The sequence below is a fragment of the Carettochelys insculpta genome, chromosome 16 (genome assembly GCF_033958435.1).
Source record: "Carettochelys insculpta isolate YL-2023 chromosome 16, ASM3395843v1, whole genome shotgun sequence".
NCBI lineage: Eukaryota > Metazoa > Chordata > Testudines > Carettochelyidae > Carettochelys > Carettochelys insculpta.
This window is the reverse complement of record NC_134152.1, coordinates 2,780,329-2,803,080: the sequence shown is the minus strand read 5'-3', so window position 1 is coordinate 2,803,080 and position 22,752 is coordinate 2,780,329. Positions and strand designations below refer to the sequence as shown.

General features: G+C 43.1%; 1 protein-coding gene across 1 annotated transcript in view; it reads left to right on the top strand.

The window, feature by feature from the left end:
• The window catches only part of XPO6 (exportin 6), an 89,134-nt gene that overhangs the window by 429 nt on the left and 65,953 nt on the right, over nt 1-22,752 (top strand). The window contains exon 2 of the mRNA XM_075010603.1: nt 318-430. Within this exon, the coding sequence (XP_074866704.1) occupies nt 428-430 (3 nt within the window). The 5' untranslated portion in view covers nt 318-427. The remainder of the gene's footprint in view (nt 1-317; nt 431-22,752) is intronic.

Here is a 22,752-nt window from a genome sequence, read left to right as displayed (position 1 = left end):
ACGGCGCAGGTCTCCTCACCTCGCTGACTGCCCCCCACCCCCACCCCAGGGAGGGCCGCGGGCGTTGGGACTTGCCCCTTCGCCTCCGAGCAGAGCGGCGGAGCCCCCAGACTCGTTTTCGCCTTCAGAAAACGCCCCCCAAGCCCTGGTGGGGTTCTCTCCCGTTTCTCATTGTGTGATCCCTGGGGAGAGGGGAACTTCTAATGACTCTGTCGCTGGCTCTGTAGGGCTGATAGGTTGTTGAGGCTGCATATGGGGCAGGAGAGGAAGTGTGGGTTTTAGTAATATTTTTAGAGTGTACTGGGGGGGGGGGGCAGGTATTTTTAGTTGAATGGATGGAGAAGGCCTCATAAAACTGCCTCTGACCATGACATGAGCGGAGTGTGACAGCAAGAACCAAATCACCTGAAACACCTCCAAAGTCACCATGGTAAGTGAAAGCAACTTTGGCCTGTGCGAGTGTCAGATGCTAGAGGCGGGTGTATGGCGTACCCTGTCTGAATATCCCAAGAGGGCATGGGGCGATAGTTTATGGGTTGATGTGGATGGGTTGAGGTGCAAAGTGGAGGGTAATGTACCTGTATGGGGCTGTGCATTCCCCTGCCTGCCTAGAAGTTAACTGCAAGCAGCATGTCTGAGTTTCAGAGGGTGAGTATGGATACAGTCCACTTTCAACATGGCTCTTCTTGGGGCGGAGAGGTAGTTTGTGTTTAAAATGTGTCTGTGTGGATCACAAAAATGGGAACGTGACCAGCGTAGTAGCCTGTAACAAAGATCCTGGTGAGGAATGAGCACTACAGGTAATGCCCCTTTTCTGCTTGACCGACTCATGCTAATATCAGACCATTTTAATGTCAGGATGTGTTGTCCACGTACTCTTCCTCCGTATATAGCACATGCCTCTTGGGTGTGGTGCTCTGTCCTTCTGTACTGGCACCTAGAGTAGTAGTACTCAACGTATTTACCATCGTGGGCCACTTACGGAGCTTTTTCTGTGTAATGGGGGCTGTGTTCACACTATACATGTACTACGTGTATGGGTTGGAGGATTGTGCATGGGCTATAGCTGTGTACTGATTGGGCGCCTGCATTGTGGATGACTGTTTCGTGCTCACTGGGCCATGTGCCTTTTAGCTAAAACAGTAAGAGACGCATATGACAGTTGTTCTCCACCTGTGGCCAGCAGGCCACATGCAGCCCAGTCAGCACACCCTCCAAAGGGAGCACAGCTCTGCCCTTCGCCTGGGCATGAAACAGATTACTTCATGCAGTGGAAGCTCATACATTAAGCTTCAGAGATCCCAGGTTTGATTCATCTGCTAAAGTATTCAAAAATGCATTCCACAAATAAACCAGGCCATATAGTCTAACTTCTGCAATTGGTGGTTCAGTTTCATAGTCTTTTGTGCGTGCAGAGCTTTGGGCCCCGTGCTGGTCTCAGCACTAGTTACGCAGATGTTGCAGCAGAATCAGGGCCTAAAGTTATAACTTTTCTTGTACACAGTTGCTTACAGATACTTCATGTGTGGCTTTTACTTTTGAAAGAACTGTATAAGAGCAGATTCTTTTTACTCAGCAGATCATGTTTATATTTAAAATTGTATTGTTTTCCTTAGTGAAAACAGTAAGCTTGCATTATTTGTGACTTAGGCTAATTGGGTGTCTAATGCTATGGAACTGTGATCAGGATTTTTCCTCCTGTACACGGTAACATATGAGAAATATTAACCCAGTTCTAGATATTGAGCTGTCATTGCTCTGAAATTTTGCCTCACACCTGTGTTAACATTTCATGGCGCTGCAAAAAATATAATATAGTTTGACCTATAGGTCTTTGTTGCTGGTGATCGTTCCACTCCCCTCCAAATAAAAAAAAAAAAAAAAAAAATTAAAAAAGCTTGATTTTAAGACCATAATGAGTTTAACGGGCTCGCTGTTGCTGTAAAAATATTCTGTTCAAGTTCTAAAACTGGGGGGTTGGCAAGCAAAACAGCAAGAAGAGCCATTTTTTTCTAATTAGGTTAAAACAACAATAATTCAAGAGCTGCAATGCATATGAATAAGACTTCATTATCAGCACAGTCAAAACACAGATATAGTATCATATCCCACAGTGCACTGCGTATATTAAAGGGGGAGTCAAGTATCAGAGGGGCAGCCGTGTTAGTCTGGATCTGCAAAAGCAACGAGGGGTCCTGTGGCACCTGATAGACTGACAGAAACATATGAGCATAAGCTTTCGTGGGCAAAGACCCACTTCGTCAGATGCAGGCAGATGTCCTATATTTGACGAAGTGGGTCTTTGCCCACGAAAGCTTATGCTCATACATTTCTGTTAGTCTATAAGGCACCACAGGACCCCTCGTTGCTATTAAAGGGGGAGTTATACAACATTTGGAGATCACTTATTTGCTCTTTAGACGTGAGTTGTTCATGGATGGGCTTTTACATGTTCACTGTTTGGCAGAAATAATCAGGAGGTTGCTTTTTTTTTTTCCCCCCACCCTCAAAACTTTGCAATTATAGCATTGGGAGCCACAAAGTCCTTAAGGAGCTGGAGGTTGCAGACCACTTGTCTTACACAGTCCTCATCGCTGTACGTTAGAATAGAACTGTCACTTAATAGGTGAAAAAGTAGACTCCCTATTAAATTAATAGCCAAATACATCTAAAACAAACAAATAGTATTTCCCACAGTGGTTACTCAGCCTGGGGGAACATCTGCTTCAGGAAGACAGGTGAATGATATGGTATTCTCACCCTTATTCCTGCTGCAGCTGGCTCTGATGGCAGAGCAGAAGTAAGCATGGCAATCTGGCTACTTCCCCCTAAAACGACCTGGTGACCCCATCCTCACCCCATCCCCTGCAATGGTCTTTTGGGTATGGACTCTCAGTCTGAGAAACACTGGTCTCCCTTTGTGAAATCTGCATAGTATAGAGTAAGGCTATGTCTGCACTATGAGAGAAATTCGAATTTATTAATGTAGATTTTGTAATTTCGAAATTTATAGTTTTGAATTTGACCATCCTCAACTCCCATGTGTTCCTCACAAAGTCGATTCATCGCTGCCACGCTCAAATTGGCAAATATTGACTGTTGCAGTAGTGCATTGTGGGATTCTATCCCACGGTTCCCTCTTCCCCATAGCATTCGCTCTGCTCACTGATCTTTGACATCATCTTCCCACATTGCATTTTCCTCATTCCCCTCCCGTGCTAAGCAAATGTCCATTTTTCCCATTGAAAGGAAGGAAAAGTAGGGCCTCCACACGGACGGCAAAAAGTTTACAGAAACGTCTGATCAGTAGCTGAATTCTCAACTGGCCATCCACTGAGTGTCCCCCTCCTGTGATTGCATCTCATCCCTGAAAATAATACAGGGGCCCTGACTGTATCCTCAAAGTTAGAAGAAAGAGGATAGAATTTTTGACTTTCCCCTACACTACACAGATATTGCCAACGTGGGTGATGGCAGTGAAATATACACTGAACTTATAACACAAACAGGAATCTCAGTTAGAACCGCCCCCTGTCCCGTGTTTCTGAGGGGGTCAGAGAATGAAGACAGATAGCAGATTTTAGCAGAAGGATTTTATAACTGAAATACAAAACCAGAAGGTGTCTGCAATGGACAGCAAGCCCACACCAATATTTTTGGCAGGGTGTGTGAGGGGGAGTGCTGTGGTCTGCGGCTGCCAAAGTAGCTGAAATAGTCTCCCCAACTATCTTAGTCACTGGGGGGAGACTTTCCCCTGGCATCCGCAAGCACCAGTGGTCCCATGCTATGGCTTTGGGTGGTTCAGTGGGGGGCCAGTTGAAGTGGTCCTCCCTGAGTATCTTAGGTGGCAGCAAGCCCCCAAATATCTTTCCTGCCCTTGGAGCCCTAAACACGCGCAGCCTATGACATGATGCTCCCTGGCAGCGTGGTCAGCACTGAACTGCATGTACATCCTTTCATTGGGTTGGGGGCTACCCTAGTGATGTGGCAGAGTGCAGGAAAGACCCAGACTGTGTGGCATTTGCGGGGGAGGGAAAGGAGTTCGCACACAAATGGAAAGCACTGAGAAGAAGTTTCTTGGCATCTTAAGCAAGCATGACCCCCCACAACAGTCTTGTTGCCATGAGGTGCAGCGGGGCAGCGGCTGGCACCAGGCAACACAGAAAAAAATAGTGCAGAGACAGAATCATGAACTCCTTGCAGGGGCGATTTGTAATGGGTAGATCTGCTCACTGTGCTAATAGCAAAGAAAGAGATACAATTCTCAGGCTCTCATACAAACATGAGCCCACAGCCACAGGCTTGCTGCTCACGCTTTAAAATTCATGGTCTTTCTGTTACCTAATTAACTGGAGAGCAGCAGCCAGAGCAGTGAGGGGCATCGTGGGTTACATACAGGATATCTCTGAAGGCTAATAAATTCGATTTTAAGATGTGGCGCTTCCACACTGGCCTTTAATCAAACATCTGAATTTGAGCTTGATGCTATAGCCATCAGGTAACTGCAATATTGTAATCTCAATATTAGTGCTCCCTAAATCGAGCTAATAATATTTACAGTGAAGACAGTCACATGGTAATATCGCGCTAACTGCCTTAAATTCAGATTTATTTTGTAATGTAGACGCAGCCTAAGAGTGCACAGATCCGATTTCACGGGGGCAGACCCAATTGTGAGTGATGCACTTCATGTGACTAATTTGGAAGGATCCTAAATATAGGTGTATTATTAAGAGGCAGATTAGTAGTATGGTCAACATCAAACATTAGCCATGCACGCTAAGAAAAATAATCTTGCTTCAGGGTATAAACTGATTGTGTCGGGTATCAGCAGGAAATTCTCCCCTTCACCTGCATACAGAATTATGCATTTGGCCAGCTGTGTTACAGCTTTGTTTTCCTTTTTTCCTGAAGCATCAAATATTTGCTGCTTCTGTGGACTGGTTACTGTATGGTAATATCTGTGTTCATAACTATTTCTTTTAAGGTTTTCCTTGTGTTCCTACTTTGTGTATTATTTCTGTTGTACTCACTCAGGTCTATTGTTGCCCATAGAAAGGCTTTCGGAAGAGGGGTTGGGAGATGCTGGACCCTGTAATGAAAATAGCCATGAATAAATATAATCCCCTGTTTTAAAATACACTCTAATGAACATAGGTTACTTAAAAGAGATTGATTTGGATTGAAATTGAAGAGAATCCATAACAGGGCCAAGAACGGTCATTCTTAAAGCTGTTTTTCCTCAAATGTGATTTAGGTTTATTTGCTTTAAATGGGCAGGACTCATGGGAATTTCAGCGTGCAGAAGAAATTCTACAATATAGAACCCTCTTATAGCCAATGGGAGAAACTGCATTCACAGTCAGTTCCGAAATGCACATCAAAGTCTCATGGAGGAAATGCTAATGTAGCTAGGCCTAATTCTGTTAATGTCTTTCAAAGTAACGATATCAATTTAAAGTAAGTTTACTATTTCATCAGTTACTCAAATCAGTGAGCAGTACTGCTACATTTTGAATGGCAAATAAGGCTCTTTTAAATAACTAGTAAATCAAGCCTTGGGGCTGGTGTATGTGCTGCTGTTGTGAGGCGGTCAGAAGACACATACAGGTGTAGAACAGATCATGTAACTTGAAAATAATTGTCAGACTGTTGGCTTTCAGGGGAAAGGTATGGCAAAAATGGTTGGGAATCTTGATGTCTTTCTGGTACAGAGACAGGTGCCTTGTGGTCATCAAATATAGATTAATTCTATAGAAATCCGTTTAACATGCATCAGATGTTAAATCAAACAATCAGATGGCATTATTCAAGCATTTTTCTTCTAGCACAGGCTGCATGGCAGGTGATACTGTTGTGTAATGTGTAATGATGGGCTTAAAGTCCTTTGAAATGACTTTAGCAGAAGGCTTCATGTCCACTTTATTTATTGTACTGTATGATAAGATCAATCCTTGAATGTTACCACATTTTAAATCCTACCTCAGTCACAAAATTATTCATCCCAATTGATTGGTTTTTATTTTTCCATTTATACCAGCAAAAGTCAGTTAATCACTGAAATAGCTGTCAAAAGTCAATTATGTCAAAAGTACGTTGGGTCCAGTATGATAAAAATGGTCACCTGAACCCACACTAAAACCTGTGCAAAATCATTCATGACCCTGACTGATACATCTTTAATTCAGGATCTTAGGGCATTTGTCATAGGAATATCATTGTCATTTATTATGCATGAAACACTAGAACATATCTTCAGACATCATAGTATGACACTTGATTGACTGAGAATGACAGTTGAGCTGATCTACTGTGCATTTCTCTATGAGGTACCAAACTGTGATTCCTGGTCCTCTGCTTATGTGGAGAGGAACGTAGAGGGTATGATACTTGGATTCTTTAGCAGCGTTCCCTGTTAAAAACAGTTTTGTCTGCTAAGTGTGTTCAGGTGTGTGTTTTAAGAACAACATAAGGAAGGGAGCAGGGATTTCCTTCAGAAAAACCCACTTTCTCTTCCATCGTCACTTGCTTTAAATACCTTGCCTCAGCCTATCATTCCAGCCAGAGGGCTCGAGGCAAGTTGTGTAAAATACATTGGTGTTGGTCCTTGTTTGCTTCAGAGTGATTTGTAGCTGGTCTATGCTATACTGTTCGTTGATCTAAGTTATGCTAGTTCAGGTATACATACGTAACTTAGGTTGACTTTCAGCGGTCTCTGCATTGTACTGTGTTGATAACACACTTTCTTGCCAAAATAGTTTCTGCCTCTTCAGGGGGCGTGAATGGGCAGGGGCATGTTTCCACCAGCACTGCTAGATTGACACCTCTGTGATTTAGCCAGCAGTGTGCCTATGGCACTGGGTTTTTGAATGAAGGACCAAGTTCTGTGCTGCTCCGAGATCTCAACCGGGCATAGGAAAGTAAGAAATGTATTGTGCAAGAAGCATTGGCACGTAAGTAAACAAGGAATGCCTGCAGAAAATGGGGAAGCATAAGCTATCAATCACAGCTTGTAAACATCAATATGGACACTAACTGGCTGTTTGAGCCTTTTTCCTAAGATTTGCAGAATAGGCATCTGTGTTTTTGGGTGCTGTAAAATAACCTTCCACATTATATTTGCAATGATATGTGCTATCACTTCCTTATTTTAAGTGGAAAAACTTACTCTGCAGAAATTGGCCGTCTGAAGCCCCACACTTGCCAGTGGAGGCTGCCTGTTTGCCACTGGCACAGACATGTTAAGTTCTGTCTGTTTTGAATCCTGTGCAGTCTCGGTGGCCAGCTGTATGTTATTTTTCTAAACAAAGATATGCTCAGATATCCTACAGTTGTTGCATAAATGGTGGGATGTTTTGCATTCCTTAAAATTTTCACATTTTAAATCCATTAGGATATAACCTTAAAAAGAGAGCCCCCTATAAACCATTCTGAGATGATGTGATCTAGTGGATTTATCAGACAAATCCAGGAACATTAGAGTTCTAATCCCACCTATAAATTATTTCCTTTTTTTGTTTGGCAACTCACTTAATTTTTATACCTGCATAGCACCATTTTGTCAAGATTGAGGCTTAATTAATTAATGGTAGTAAAGTGGTTCGTGTGTAAAACTAAATTCCACTTCCTTGACTGATTTATAACAAGATTACTTTGTGGATGTGTCCCAGAATGCCTTGTTCCATGATGCAACAGAACTGGCCTGGTGTCTATATCTGATACAGTGTAGACTTTGGCAAAATTCTACCCTAGAATAGAATAAGATTATGAATTTACAGTGAATTTGGGAAAGTAGAGAAAAAGAGGATTGGAACGGCGATAATTGCCCCATAGTAATCTTCAACCTTACTAGGTGCAATATTGTGTAATGTGAGCTTATTGCATGCACTAGGGATTCCTTACGTCACTCCATTCAGCCCCACAAGTTTACTATATACTTTCCATTCCTATCTATGTTAGGGGCTGCGTGCGGCTTCCTTTAATCTTCTGCTGCCAGCTGTTCTGTGCACCCTTGTTCATTCTCCTCTCCCATACCAGCATCCCCCTCCCCAACTTCCATTGCCCCTTGTGGCTAGGAATCTCTTCCGTTTGCCCATTTCCCACACCGGGGATCTGTCCCTGTTCTGTCCATTGTTATTGTGGTATTTTTTTATTGTTGTGTCTAATCAATTCCAGAATTCTAGGGAATGAATAGTCTTTGGCATCAAGGGCCAGAACCCTATTGATCTGGTGACAAATTAGTAAACGAAAAGGAGGAAAATGGAGAAAACATGAAGCCCCTGCCATCTGCCTTAAAGTCCCTCGGCAGGTAAAATGCCTTGAGTATAAGGCCTTCACAGGCTCTGCCATTATGAAGAAGCTACCATCTCTTCATATTAAAGCTTTTACCGTAAAAGCTTTCATTATCGGTATCTCTGGGGAATTGGGATGCCAGAAAATAAAATGTACCCATTAGTGGCACTGGGGCCAGCGGCCGGCCCTAGCTATACATGCCGGTTTACTAAATGGGCTGGTTATCTGAATGCCGGATAATTGGGCTTTTACTATACTTTTAAAATAAGCTCACCACCTCTGTAGTGCCATAGGCATGCTTAGTTAATATGATGTATGGAGTTAAGTTCAATTTGCATGAGAAACATGACAAAAGTAGATGCTCCATATATAGAACAAGAGATGTGGTCAAAAAATTAGGAAAATGTACTTTAAACAAAGAATAGTCAATGCATTTTAAAGGATTTTCAAATTGATGTACTTCTGCAATACATGTGATTAAGCCTAGTCTCTTGTCATGTTCATGTATATAAAACCTTAGGATTTGGTCATAAAACATCAAGGAAGAAAACAGTTGATTTTTAAGAAAAGCAGTCAAGCTTATGTAGTCAAAGCAAAATATTCTTTGTCTGGTATCATAGTGTAACATCCTATAGAATCAGCAACTATCCTGCAACAGCCGCAGCAACCCTTGCAAATTAGTCCAAATTTGGGTTTCTGCTCTCCTGGCCTTAAGTACATCCCTGAGATTAACTTGGCAGTTCTCTCTGTTCCCATAAATAAGTTTAGCTGTTGACGACCTCATCCCAGACCTCGTCTGCCAAAACAGAATTCAAAATGTCAGTTATACATCTCTTGTACCAAGAATTTTGCTTCATTTTTTTTTTAATGATTTGCTGAGCTGACCACTCTAACCAACCATGTGTTTTAGGAGTGTGGAGTTAATAGTCTGGTAGAGGGAGGCATTCAAAAGATGCTCATTCAGGAGGTACTATCCAAGAAGTAGCAGGGTCATCTGTGCATGTTTTGCTGTTTCTTTCTGAAAACTTGATTTCAGCAATCAAGTGGCTCCTCATAAGAGAAGGTCTCTTCTCTGGAACACGTGCTCTGATGCAGATGCCCTTGAGTAGATGAGCATGTCAAATTTGTTAGGAAAATGAATTCCGCTCATAGGATGTCTGTATTTCTAACTCTTTTCTTTGAATTGTTGGGGAAATCTGTGGGATTGTCTTAAGTTTGTTGCTTGCTTTAAATAGGTGTTTAGCCAAAAGTCTGATTCTCATTGAGCCCTCAGGAAGGAGGGGGAAAGGAAGCCTTTTCTTCTCACTCTACCAGAAATCTCTCCTAATGTCTCTTTGAACAGATGCTCCACAAATTATAGATCCCAGTGTCATAACAGTGCAGTGATGTCAGCTAGCGGGGTTGATTTTTCTTCACATTGCTAGCTAACATGGGCATGCTGAGAGAACTCTGTAGTGTAGACTAAGCCTAACAATTCCTACCTCTCACAATTTAAGACCTTTGGTTTAGCTTTAATTTTGTTTCAGCCTCTTTATATTTGTGGTCATATCTGCATGGTCATAGACACCTGCATCCATTTTGATTTGTTCTACTAGTTTGTGTAGCTTTAAGATTTTTAAATATGACTAGAATTTTATTCTTCACAAATTAAGATCTGAAGCAGCTGCTTTTTGTCAGCTTTTGTGGAAAGGGCTTTTTTCTCTCAATTGATTTTTTGTCTACTGGCTGGTCAGAAAGCCAAATTACATATTGGCAACAGGTAACTTCTGAGTCTTACCAGGAAATTTTTTTTAAATTTCCAAAAACTTTTCTGCTGCTTTAAGTAGCAGTTTTTTCTCCCCTGCTCTCCTGTGTCCTTTGCTTTCTTGTGGCAACACCAGGAGAGAAGTAAATGCTTTCTTCTTAGGCTGAGGATGGCTTAGACAAAGTTTGGTGAGGTTCTCTCCTTGAGCAGCCAGTCTTTGAGAGGATGGCTAAGAGTAGCTTTTTTCCCCTGACCTTCAAAGCAGGGTCCTCCATAAAATACATTTTCTTTCCCGTTTTCCTTTTCCATTTGTTTGTGGTGTCTGGTGGTGTTGGTGGGGCCGATGCTCTGTGACAGAATTTTCAGCAGTTCCTTCTGCTAGCGGAGGAAGAAGGAATCAAGTTCTTTGCAGCAGCTCTGATGTTTTGAGGTGTGGTAGAACTAATGTGATCTAGTGGCTGGAAATTGAAGCTGAGACATATTCATGCTAGAAATAAAGCATCTTTTTAATAGTGAGAATAATTAACCATTGAACTATTCAACAAAGGTTATACAGTAAACTCCTATCTGGCAGGCCCAGGACTGGGAGATTGCTGGATATTCAAATATTCTGGATAATGGAGAGGTATACTAATGCATAACACTAAGGAAAAACAAGACTGGATATTAACAAACAAACATGTCTACAGAGTACTTTACCAACAATAGCAGTATTGTACACGGTAAACGTCTACTGTATTTGCTGTATTTATTTGTATTTACTTTCACTATACTGTACCTATGGAAAATGTAACTAAAACTTATCTATGGCTAAAATGCTGGTTAGTTGAGAGTTCCAGATGATAGGATGCTGGATATGAAAGAATTTGCTGCAATGGGTTCTCTGTCACTGACTATTTTAAATCAAGATTGTTTTTCCTGAATGAACTTACCTTGGGAAAGTTCTGTAGGCTGTGTTTATGCATGAAGTCAGACAGTGGTCACTTCTTGCCTTGGAATCTGAGCTGCTCCATAGAAAGGACTCTTCTATCTGATTACTTGGGTTAGAGAAGCACATGTGAGTCCCCCAGTCTTTCAAGCTCTCCTTTGTGGACAGTTGTGGGACTAGGAGAATGAGGTTGATCTCTGTGCTAGGGGACGGGTGGTGGAGAGAAAAGGAAATATCTTGTTGGAGGTTTTCCCCAAAACTCTGGCATCTCCTTGTTGCTTCTCAGTGATGGTGATCAAAGGTAGGGTGTTTGGAGTGCATCAACTCAGGCTGATCCACACCTAATCATATATACTTAAGGAGTCGTGAGCTGTCAGCCTCATGTATAACGGGGGCTTCGGCTAACAGCTAGAGTCCCTCCAGCCCTGCTCCACCCCCAACCCAGCATTTAAAATAGTGTTAAATGTTACAAAGTGTGTGTCATTTCCAAGGAGCTGTGCATTGAGAGACTTGCTCTGAGATAAAGGGGCCGCCAATATAAGAAGTTGAAGAACGCTACTCTAGTTGAACGATGGGAGGTCAGCCCTGCACTTACACATGGGTTATATACAGAGTGTGGGGGTGTCCACTACAGTCTCCACTCACCACATGTGCCACATAGTATGCTGCGTTGTGGCGAATATGGCTCTCAAACGGCATGCAGCTCTTCGAGCCTTTAAATACAGCTCCCTCTGAGAGCTGCACGCGGGGAGTGCCGTGCACTCACTCCGTACATGGGCCCCACTGCTTAGTGGGAGAAATGTGTGGTGGTGGCAGCCCCAGTGGCTTGAGGAGCTGCTGGCATTAAATTAGAACACAGAGGCCTGGGGGTGCCTGGCTCTGGGGAAGGACATTCAGTTAGAGCGGGGGCAGGGGAGATGTGGCGAATAAGGAAGGACGACAACCATAAGTATGGCGAGTTTGAATTCCTATTGGACACCACTGACATAGTGGCGAAATGCCACTCTGGCTCAGGGGAGCTGCACACATGGGGCTCCCCTCCACCTGCTCCATGCAGGCACCACATCACAAGCGTGTGGAGGCAGCAGAGGAGGCAGCCCATGCAACCCTTTTCCTGGCGCAGCTCCTGAGGCTTTGTCCAGGAGCCCGGTGCCGTGCCCCGTGATGTTGCCCCAGTGTGGCTCCTTCTGGGTGCAGCACCTGTGGCTTTAGCCAGGAGCCAGGCGCCGTGTGTCTCCTGCAGCCGACGCTGCCCCGGTTCAGCTCCTTCCCAGCGTGACACCTGGGGCTGGGCAGCTCCAGTGGCGCTGCTCTGGTGAGTCGGCGGGGGGGTAGGGTGCCTGGCTGTGGGGGGTCAGGGGTCTGGTGGGTGGGTGGCGACTGGCTTTAGGGGGCATGTGGTGATTGGTGGGCTTCCTTTTGGACACCACTGGTCTAAATATTGCAGGCTGTAGTTCTGTGCCAGTAACGCTCTGTGCATGCCAGTATGACAAGAGCTTCTGTCCAAGATAGATTTGACTCTTAATAGGAACAGATGCAAGAGAATTACCTGGAGAATGTGAAAGCGGGATTCCCTGATGGATTCAGCGCTCCAGTAGTGGTTGCCTTTTGCAAGCTCAGTTGATCAGTTACTGATGTGTGCTTAAACTGGCGGTTCTCTTCAGGGAAATATGCTGTCCTGTCAGTTTTCTTTTTCCATTCACTTTCTGTTGGTATAAATGGAAAGCTTTATGTCTAGTAAATAGGTATGTCTGTGTCTAAGGCTCTGTAGGCTTGGATTACAATCAAATGCAAAACAAGTGTCTTTGTTTGCTTGGTACTCTGAGTTGTTTGTCTGTTCAGCCAACTGTTTGTCTGTGTAGACTTCAGTTCAGGTTGTGTTTGCAAAATTGTAGGCTGTAATTATTCAAACTCATGCCCCTGAAAATCCACTGAGGGACATTGTACAACTTGATACAGGAAGGCAAATGTGACACTGTTAAAATTCTTCTGCCACCTCGTCCCTGAACAAAAGACACGTGTAGCTACTCTAGTAAATAGCTCATGGAAAAACTTTTTTTTTTTTAAAGCAGTTTAAAATTTGCTGCCTTTGTTTGGTGAGCAGGTTGACCAGTGTTCTGTTCTGAAAGTTCAGTTAAAAGCTTCACAATAAAACTTCTCAGCTGCTCGTGACTTGAAATAAAAAGTTCGGGGGAGTTTGTTTATTGTGCTTCCTGACCTACTACACATTGTATGCTGCCACTCAGCATTGTTTATATTATAATCTGTGCCAGTCATCATGGTTCATCGGGAAAGCAAAAGAGATGCCAGACTTTGTGTTAAAAGTCATTTTTCAATGGCTAGCTCAGGTGTCGAAAGCCCAAGATGCGGCCAAAATATCAGTGACTTTAAGATATGTCGTCGTCTCTGGAACCAGTTCTTCCTTTTCTTTTGCATATAGTTTCCTCCCCCTGAGAATTTGTCATTTATTTATTCATTCAACATTTCAATGGACTTAATTAGTGAGAAATGGATCCTGGTTGTACACATTTGTTTAGCCTGTTGTGTGGTCTTGTTTGTGCAAGTTTAGATCTGCTTATGTAACTAAAAGGAAATAATCTCAAGCGTGGTGACTGACTTCTCTCATAGCTTGGTCCTTCCGATATTCTCTTTCATCTTTTTGATAGCATTCAGAAATGTGCTGTGTAGGACAAATAGAAAGAGGAGATTCCTATCTCCAGGATCGTTCCATTTTTATTTTCAGAGTGACACAATGATTCAGGGTAATAATTAGTCTTATACAGAGGATATGCATGGAAGGGCAGGATTGTAAAGACTGCATAGGTGTTTGGTTAGGGCATATGAATGTCCAGATTTAATTAACAGCATTTTAATTGTTGAGTCACTGTTTGAAGGCATTGAGGAAAAAGCAGGTCAACTGTGTGGTATCTCACCACCCATAAACTACCAGCTCTGTGACTAACCAGGCTGGGCAGGTATTTGACTTGGTTCAGTGTCTGCTGACCTCAAAAAAACCGTATATCGATTTTACTTTTTTCTTGGGTTAACTAATTTGTTCCATGCCTGTCATTGTGATAGCTAGAAAAAAGTTGTTTGTCTCGCAAGGTGTGTGGAAGAAGTGCTGTAGTGATTGGAGCTGGATGTTGGGTTCTGGTATTAACTCTGGTATTGAATAGTCACAGCAAGGTAGCTGTGTTAGTCTGTATCTTCACTAAACAAAAAAGCAGTCATGTAGCACTTTAAGAAAATAATTTATTAGGTGATGAGCTTTTGTGGGGAAGACCCATTGCTTCAGATCTTCTGCATGACTGCTTTTCTGGAATTTAGCCCTAGGCAAGTCATGCAATCTCTGTGCTTCAGCTGAACTATAAAATGGTATAGTTCTGGGGTCTTCAGTCTCTCATGGTGTGGAATACATCTTAAGAGTAACACGCAGACCTGTGGCACTTCAGAGATTAACCAATTTATTGGGTCCTGAGCTTTTGTGGCAATCACACGTCTTAATATCTTGAGTGTTTGTCGTGGGCACCTTACCTCTCATTTAGGATCACACAACATTCTTACAGCAGCTATAGCAGTTGCTCATAACGGAAAGTAGTGTATTTATAATAATCTCTTAATGCAGTTAGAATTAAGGAAGCAAGTCATTATCATGTGACCAGTGCCCCACAACTTGCCAGTAGCCTAGAGGTTAGAGTGAGAATGGCCCATGTAAAACTCATTTAATGGGGGACGGTAGTGGTGGCTTCTGCTTAATATGTTTAAAGGTGCCATAGAAAAACGTATTTTGCAAACACCATAGGCTGATTTAGCATTGTTATTCCAGTTTTTCTGGCTTCATTTGGCTGGTTACTCAAAGAAAACGTGGACCTGAATATAATGTGTTTTAGTTGGAGTCTGAGCAAATGCAGTTGTTTGTAAAGAGCAAAACAAGGCATACTGTGTGAGCATTGTTCAGCTGGAAGAGGAAGCATGTGCACCTCCCAAAAGGTAGGAGGCTTATATTGATCATTAGCCCTAACGCAATCATCAGTTAAGATAGAATTTGAGCACATTTTTAAAAACATGGCCTTAGGTTTAACTCTGCTTCAAACTCTGTACAGGAAAGTTTGAAACATGACATCCACCCCACTCTCCCCCCGCCCCCCCAGAAAAAGGAAGGCCAGGGGTATCAATAGGCAAATAAAGAGAGATGCTTTTAAAGGGACTGTGAAATAATTTTATTTATCATTGTTGTTTGAATAATGTTTCTGTGGAATCTGGACCATGGCTCTACCTTTGCCAAGAAATTTGGGCCTTGACAAAAAATAGATGACCTCTGCCTTAGGTATTCTAAAAGCTGGGTGGTCATGCTGGCTTGCGTGCTTGTGTATATCAGAAGGTGCTGACACTAGATGTGGCCATTTTTATCCCTTAAATAACTGCTAAGAAAATGTGTATTTATTTGTCAACAGAAAATGAGCTGTGGTTTGGGACTTTTTCGATGGAAGTGGTGCTCCATTCCTAGAGCAATTCTAATGAAATGGAGCACTCCAAGTGCGGCTGGTCACCAGCTGACATCCTGGACATCTTGCTCTGTGGCAGATTGGAAGGGAGAAGAAAGTAGCGTTGGTTTACGCCATTGCAGTAGTGGGCAATCTGCAACCCATCAGGGTTCTGTGTGTGGCCCGTGAGACATTTTGTTTACTGCTGCCCATACAAAAGATTGCTAGATTCTGCTGGCTTCCGTGTGCAGCTTTTTTCTTTCCTTCTGGTGTTACTAAAAGTAACATGCACATGAAGTGAGGTGTATGCTGATTGTACACAACAATTACTGTAAGAGCTGTAGCCCTCCCCCTGAATCCAGTCAGTGCTATTGCAGTTCAGTTGGCACACTCAACAAGCTTTAGGTGTGCAAGTACAGTGAGTAAAATTAACTTATCCTGGGAGGCTGTCCTGGTTATGATAATTTTGTGGTGGCCCTCCTTCATCTGTGGCCCACTCTCTAGCCTAGTTTGCCCATCACTGCACCATTGCTTGCTCCCTCCTCACTTGATTTGTCCATCTTCTGTTACTGTGAGATGCACCAGTAATTCTTCATAATTGTTTGCGATGGATTTTGGCTTAAACAGCAGTGTGTAGATAAATCAGTTTTGCAAATGAGGTGCTATGTTGATGAATTGCTGAAGTTCTGTCAACATGAATGAAGCAGATTACCAGAATGTGTTTGCAGTCTGCCACTGTGTTCTTCAGATAACACCGTGCATGCTAGCTGTTTCTGAACATAAGATGAAGCTTCATCTAGTTTCGATTTCTTAAACCACAAAACAAGTGCTTGACGTACAAGGAAATTTAGAATGACGTTTGAAGAACTCCATTAATTTGCCAATAGTACATCAGTAGTTCACTGAGTACACGTAGGAATTATTCTGGTGGTGTATGTACAGTTTCAGACTTGTAAAAGGAGACTTGCATTTGATCATTGCAGGTATTTCTCCCAGTGTTAAGGAGACCCTTCCGACACAGGGTCAGAGCCTAGCGTTGCATTATAGGCCACTATTGTCTGATGCTATTAGCCATTCAGAAAATGGCTAAAAGGTAATGTCAAAGTGACGTTACTGGTTGGTTCCCCTTACAATTCTGCCTCCTTGTAGTACGCATCTGACCCTTTCTAGAGGTGGAATCTGGTGCCTAAGAATTTTGCGTAGTTGTTAAACTTCATAATCCTACCTTGCATCGTGACATTCAGAAGCTATGGTTCAGTTGAATCGCAAGTTAATGGCAGTTTTAAACAGTATCAGCACCAATATGCTTGCTTCCTAACTTGCTGAACTGCCTCTAGGGAACTAAAACTCTAGGGGTTTGGGTTCTTCACGAGCCCTGATGCTAAAGGTCACCTGAGGTAAGTGTACTTTCAAAAGATGAGCTTAAAGTGACTCTTCTGTCTTTTTTTCTGACTCTTCTAATACAAGGTGGGCAAGATATGGCCTGCCAAAGCCAGTGTCCTGCCAAGCCTCAGCACAGAATGGTCAGCCAGTGCTTTAAGTGCCTTGCAGCTCTCTGCTCCAGATGCTGGGGGAAGGAGGGTAGCATCTTCTCTAGGTCCTTTGCAAAACATCTTAGTGCCCAGTGGCCAGTTTATGGTTTCCAGCCAATAGAAACTGAGAGATTTTTTGCTGGGGGACAGGGTGCAGTGCATGAAGCCTTCCCCTCCTCTTGGCATCTGGAGCAGAGGCCCTGGGAGCAGTATTGAGCAGTCTGGGGCTGCAGCTGGCAGAGAGCCTGTCTCAGGGCACTGGTGAACAGCTATCCAGGAGTCACCCAGGTAAGTTTCCCAGCCAGAGCCTGCCTCTGGCACCCAAGTGCCTCCCTTCCCCCACAGTCCTTTACTCACTTTTTGCCTCCCTTCCCAACATAACGCATACCCTCTGCCCCTGCACATATACCCACTTCCACATCCTGCACCCCAATCTCCTGCCCTAGGTCATAGCCCAAACCTGTGCAACCCTTCCTGCATCCCAGCCTCAGGTCACAACTGCCTCTTTCACCCAAACTCCCTCCCAGACCCCACATGCTCTCCTGCTCTCAAGTCCAGTACCCCAACCCTTCTGCACCCAACCTTCATCCTGGACCCCGCATCTCCTCCATTAATATCATAGAAGAGTGTGGCCCTTGGCCACTTTCTAAGTACTTGAAGTGGCCACTCTTCAAAAATTATTGCCCACCCCTGCTCTCATGCTTTTTTAAAAAAAAAAAGCTGTTGATACATTTGTGTTGCTTCCAAGTTCTCCAGGGACCACTTGCACATTTTCCAACAACTCTCAATATAAATTGGTTAATGTGACTAGTTTTCATGGTATTTTCGTGCATTTGATTCAGTATGGCTACGTCTACACGTGCACCCAACTTCGAAATAGCTTATTTCGATGTTGCGACATCGAAATAGGCTATTTCGATGAATAACGTCTACACGTCCTCCAGGGCTGGCAACGTCGATGTTCATCTTCGACGTTGCTCAGCCCAACATCGAAATAGGCACAGCGAGGGAACGTCTACACGCCAAAGTAGCACACATCGAAATAAGGGAGCCAGGCACAGCTGCAGACAGGGTCACGGGGCGGACTCAACAGCAAGTCGCTCCCTTAAAGGGCCCCTCCCAGACACGCTTTCATTAAACAGTGCAAGATACACAGAGCCAACAACTAGTTGCAGACCCTGTATATGCAGCACGGACCCCCAGCTGCAGCAGCAGCAGCCAGAAGCCCTGGGCTAAGGGCTGCTGCCCACGGTGACCACAGAGCCCCGCAAGGGCTGGAGAGAGAGTATCTCTCAACCCCCCAGCTGATGGCCGCCATGGAGGACCCCGCTATTTCGATGTTGCGGGACGCGGATCGTCTACACGTCCCTACTTCGATGTTGAACGTCGAAGTAGGGCGCTATTCCCATCCCCTCATGGGGTTAGCGACTTCGACGTCTCGCCGCCTAACGTCGATTTCAATTTCGAAATAGCGCCCAACACGTGTAGACGTGACGGGCGCTATTTCGAAGTTACTGCCGCTACTTCGAAGTAGCGTGCACGTGTAGACGCAGCTTATATGTTTACCTCCAGTTGAGTAGTGTTAAAAGTGAGCTGCAAAATTTTGATTTTTTTTTAAGTAGGTTTTACAGTTAGTATGGAGAAGTAATATCCAGCCACTGAGGGGGTGCTTCATTAGCTGCCCCAGCCACGCTCCCAGCAATAATCTCTTGGCTTCCATTGGCTGAAGAACGAACCATGAGTGCCGAGGTACTTTGCAATGTGACGTGAGCAGTATGTGGTACCTTTTCTTCCCCCAGCCTCCTAGATGTCTGGAGCAGAGAGCTACATGGAGCAGGAATCCACTGAAAGTAGCAGCTGATGGTCCATAGGCCGGATCCAGTAGCTTAGCGAGGTGAATCCAGCCCACAGGCCATATCTTGCCCACCCGTAGTTTGTCAGGAAGGGGTATACAACTTGATAAGATAGTAGGAAGGGTTGAGTTGTAAAGGCCCAAGAGTCATGAATTTGTGTTGGGAAGGGGAGCCAGTAAGTGGATTCTGAAGGAGTGGCAGTGAGTGGGAGGTGACAAAGATTAATGTCCAAAGATCCTAGTGGCTACATTTTTAATACACTGGGTTTAGTCCTCTGAGTGGATGATTAAAATATCCCAATCCTTGTTAATTTGCAGTATGCTGATGCTATTTACCCAACACTTAAGTCTAGTAGCCTCTGAAAAATCTCTTTCTTAACCTTAAACAGCAACGAAGGGTCCTGTGGCACCTTATAGACTAACAGAAAAGTTTTGAGCATGAGCTTTCGTGAGCACAGACTCACTTCATCAGATGTGATGTATGCAGGTATCAAATAGGGATGGAAGAGTCAAAACAAAGAAATGGCTGTCTGGATTCAAAGTGTGGCTAGAGTAGAGGTAGGGGCAGATGACCTAGGAGATCAATGGAGAGGGATATATTTTGTTCCATGGCTTCATTTTGAAAGGAAAGATATCAGTATTGCACTACAGAATGCTGGATAAACTATAACATTCAAGGTGTGTGATTTGCAGGGTATAGAAAACACTGCAATAACTCTGTCTGAGACACAACCGAAATTGCATTGGTGATATTTTGGGTGGAGTTAGCATTTTATAAGAACACTTACATTTCAGTTGGCTTATCTGTATTTTTTTTCTTAACGGGATATGTGTGTCTCTAAATTCAGACCTTATGAAAGCAGCAAGAGACACCAGCTTCCTCATAAAAACATTTGGTATCCGCTCATAGACACCATATATAGAACATAGTGCTTGTTATGATCAATATTCTCTACTGAGCTGTTAATAGCAAACATTAAAAGGTTAACAGCTTGTGTTAGTATGGAAAATCATTAGAGAAAAGCTTTTAAAAAGCATAAAATCTTGAGAGCAAAACCTGAATAATTCAGTCATCTCTATAGGAACAAATGTTTTTGGTGTGGAGAGACTGCAGTCCTAGTATGTAGGTTTACTTACATATTTGAAAAAGGTAGTTAAGATTTTTGCAGTGTGAAATGAAGGGAAAAGGTGATTGGGGGGTGGCGGGCAAAAAAACCCTTTGAAATGGAACCTTTGAAATGGAAAAGCTTTCCAGGAGAACACTTTAAATGGGTAATAAGTAGTTCCTAATTTTTTCTCATCGTCTTGGAGAAATGAAAGTGGGCTGACTATCCTAGCTTCATCTGACACAAACTCATATTTAAGCTACATGTATTATTCTTTTAGTTGGACTCAGGCAGTAGTGTTGTAGCTGTATTGGTTCCACAAATATAGGGACGCCAGGTGGATGCAGTAATATCTTGTATCAGCATAGCTAATGTTAGTGAGAGATACAAGCTTTTGAGCCTACCCAGAGCTCAGCTTCAGGTCTGGGAAACCTACTTTGTGTCTGGAGGCAAGAGAAGTGCCTCCCAAGCTCTTTTGCTTGAGTGTTCCATGTAGAAGGGGACAGAAACTGATCCAATAAAAGACACACACCTCGTCTGCTTAATTTCATATAGGCAGGGTTTGGTGGTCTACTGGGAGGTGTAGCAATTCAAATATGAAGGCTTAAATGTTTGCTTGTAATTTGCATCTTGGCCTATGCATATTCTACGGTAAATTCTGTAAATGATTTCACCAATTCATAATCCAGAATTAGTTGTCAGTTCCACACTAACTAGTTATCATTTGAAGCTGTACTAGTTCATTTTATGACTAAAACAATATACAGATTGAACCTCTCCAATCCAGCGCACACTCATCCGGCAACATCTGTGGTCTGATGTAATTTTTAGTTAGCCAGATATCTACTTACCATGGGTGAGGCCATGTTTCCCAAGAAGTTTGTTTACAGTCACCAGTCCTGGGCTCTCAGTTGTCTGTGCTGTTACTTAGCTCCAATTTACTCCCTAAACGTCTTCTTAAATCCCCATATGCAATGGAAATGATGTGTGGTTCAGCAGATCTCTCATTCAGCACTGGCCAGGCTCTGAGAGAGCTGAGACGAGAGAGGTTCAACCTCTACTGTGTATTGCAATAAAATATGGAATGTGGCTTTTAAATATTAGAAAGTTACAAAGATGTCAGTTTCACTTTGTGACAAGAAATCAGGGTTTACAACATCTAAACTAACAGTTTGGCACATCTTAAACTTCTGTTGACCTACAAGTAGCTAGAGGGTGGATAGCCAATTAATTGTTGTCAGGCCTTAAAATGAAATGAAAGAATGGTAGCTCTGAAATCAACTTACTAGTTTACTTGACTACCTGGAAACTTTTATGAATGGATAGTCGGTATTCCCGAATGCACAGTTACTTGGTGCCAAACTATAACTTTTATTCTTTAAGTAAAGGAGGACGTTTTGCTTTTCTATAAGTATGAGAAGTCTGGTGGCACCTTACAGACTAACAGATTTTTTGGAGCGTAAGCTTTCGTGGGCAAAGACCCATTACATCTGCATGTGTCTGACAAAGTGGGTCTTTGCCCACAAAAGCTTATGCTCCAAAACAATCTGTTAGTCTGTATCCACAGGAACAAGAATTTCTGTGGCATCGTATAAACTAACACAGCTACCCTTTGGTACTTTTCTATAACTACGAATCAGTCATTTTCTCATATAGGGCAGAAGGTTGAAGACTTTGGATTAGCAGATAGCTAACTTGGGTAAATACCTACACATTTCCAAAGAATTCCTGTAAAACTGTGTAAACTTCATATGGCAATGAAAAGGGAAGCGTTAGGAATTAAAGAAATTTGGATTGTGGTAAGAGTGTTAACATGAGGGAGGTTTTAAACACTTCCATTCTAACTTGTATTGCGCTGCCCCCCCCCCCCCCCCAGCTCTGATAGCAGGAATGAACAAATATTCTTTCCTAGAAGTTTTAACCAGCTTCTCAGTTTCAGATCTGTGGAAAAATAAGGCTTTGTCCTTTGCAGTTAGTGAAAGAGCGTAGGGCATACTTTGATCCTTTTATTAACAAGGATGTTTATTGCTTCCCCATGGTAAGATGACTTGCCAGTTACAGCCCAGCCTTGAGCCTTTCTGTGAAAGGTCATTCATGTGTTGTTGTAGACTATCTTCAGTATCTGGTAGTCACCAGTTGTTTGGGGTTCAAAGACCAGACCCCAGGATATGGCAAGGAAATACTAGTTTTAGCACTCTGTCTCCTCAGGGCGGTGCCCAGATTCCATTCCTCAGCCTTGAAAAGGAAGTGTATCCTTTCTTGCAGAGGGGGACCTAGCTACGGAAATCATTGCAACACACTATGTGGAGCTAACCTTGAAAGGTATCCAGAAGCACTAGCAAATACAGAGTTCTGTTACCCATCTGAGTAGACCTGACTGCAAGAGTTTATGGCACTTGTACTCTCTATTTAGACAGCTCAGTCCTGGGAAATTCAAGGTACTGGTTCTGTCTGCAAAGGCCTTACTGGACTAGATTCTGGTTAAACAGTCCTAGAGTAACCTATAATATCTGGCCATATGATGAATACACGTTATAGCCATAGATGGGCTTGTTAAAACTTGCTTTCTCAAAACAAAGCTTCACATTAAATTTGTGTTATATTCAGCATTTTTGTAATGAAGGGGTAGATTGAGATTTAAAGAAAGGAAAACAAAAACGGTTTCCAGAGTTAGGTTCTTGAGCATGTAAACTAATTTTCAAAAATGTGAAGTGCCCAGTAGCTCCTGTTACTTAGTGGATGAATTGCCAACTCCTAAAGTGATGTAGCTAGGAGCCTGACTACAAGCATCTGTTTTCTTAAAATGTCCATTGA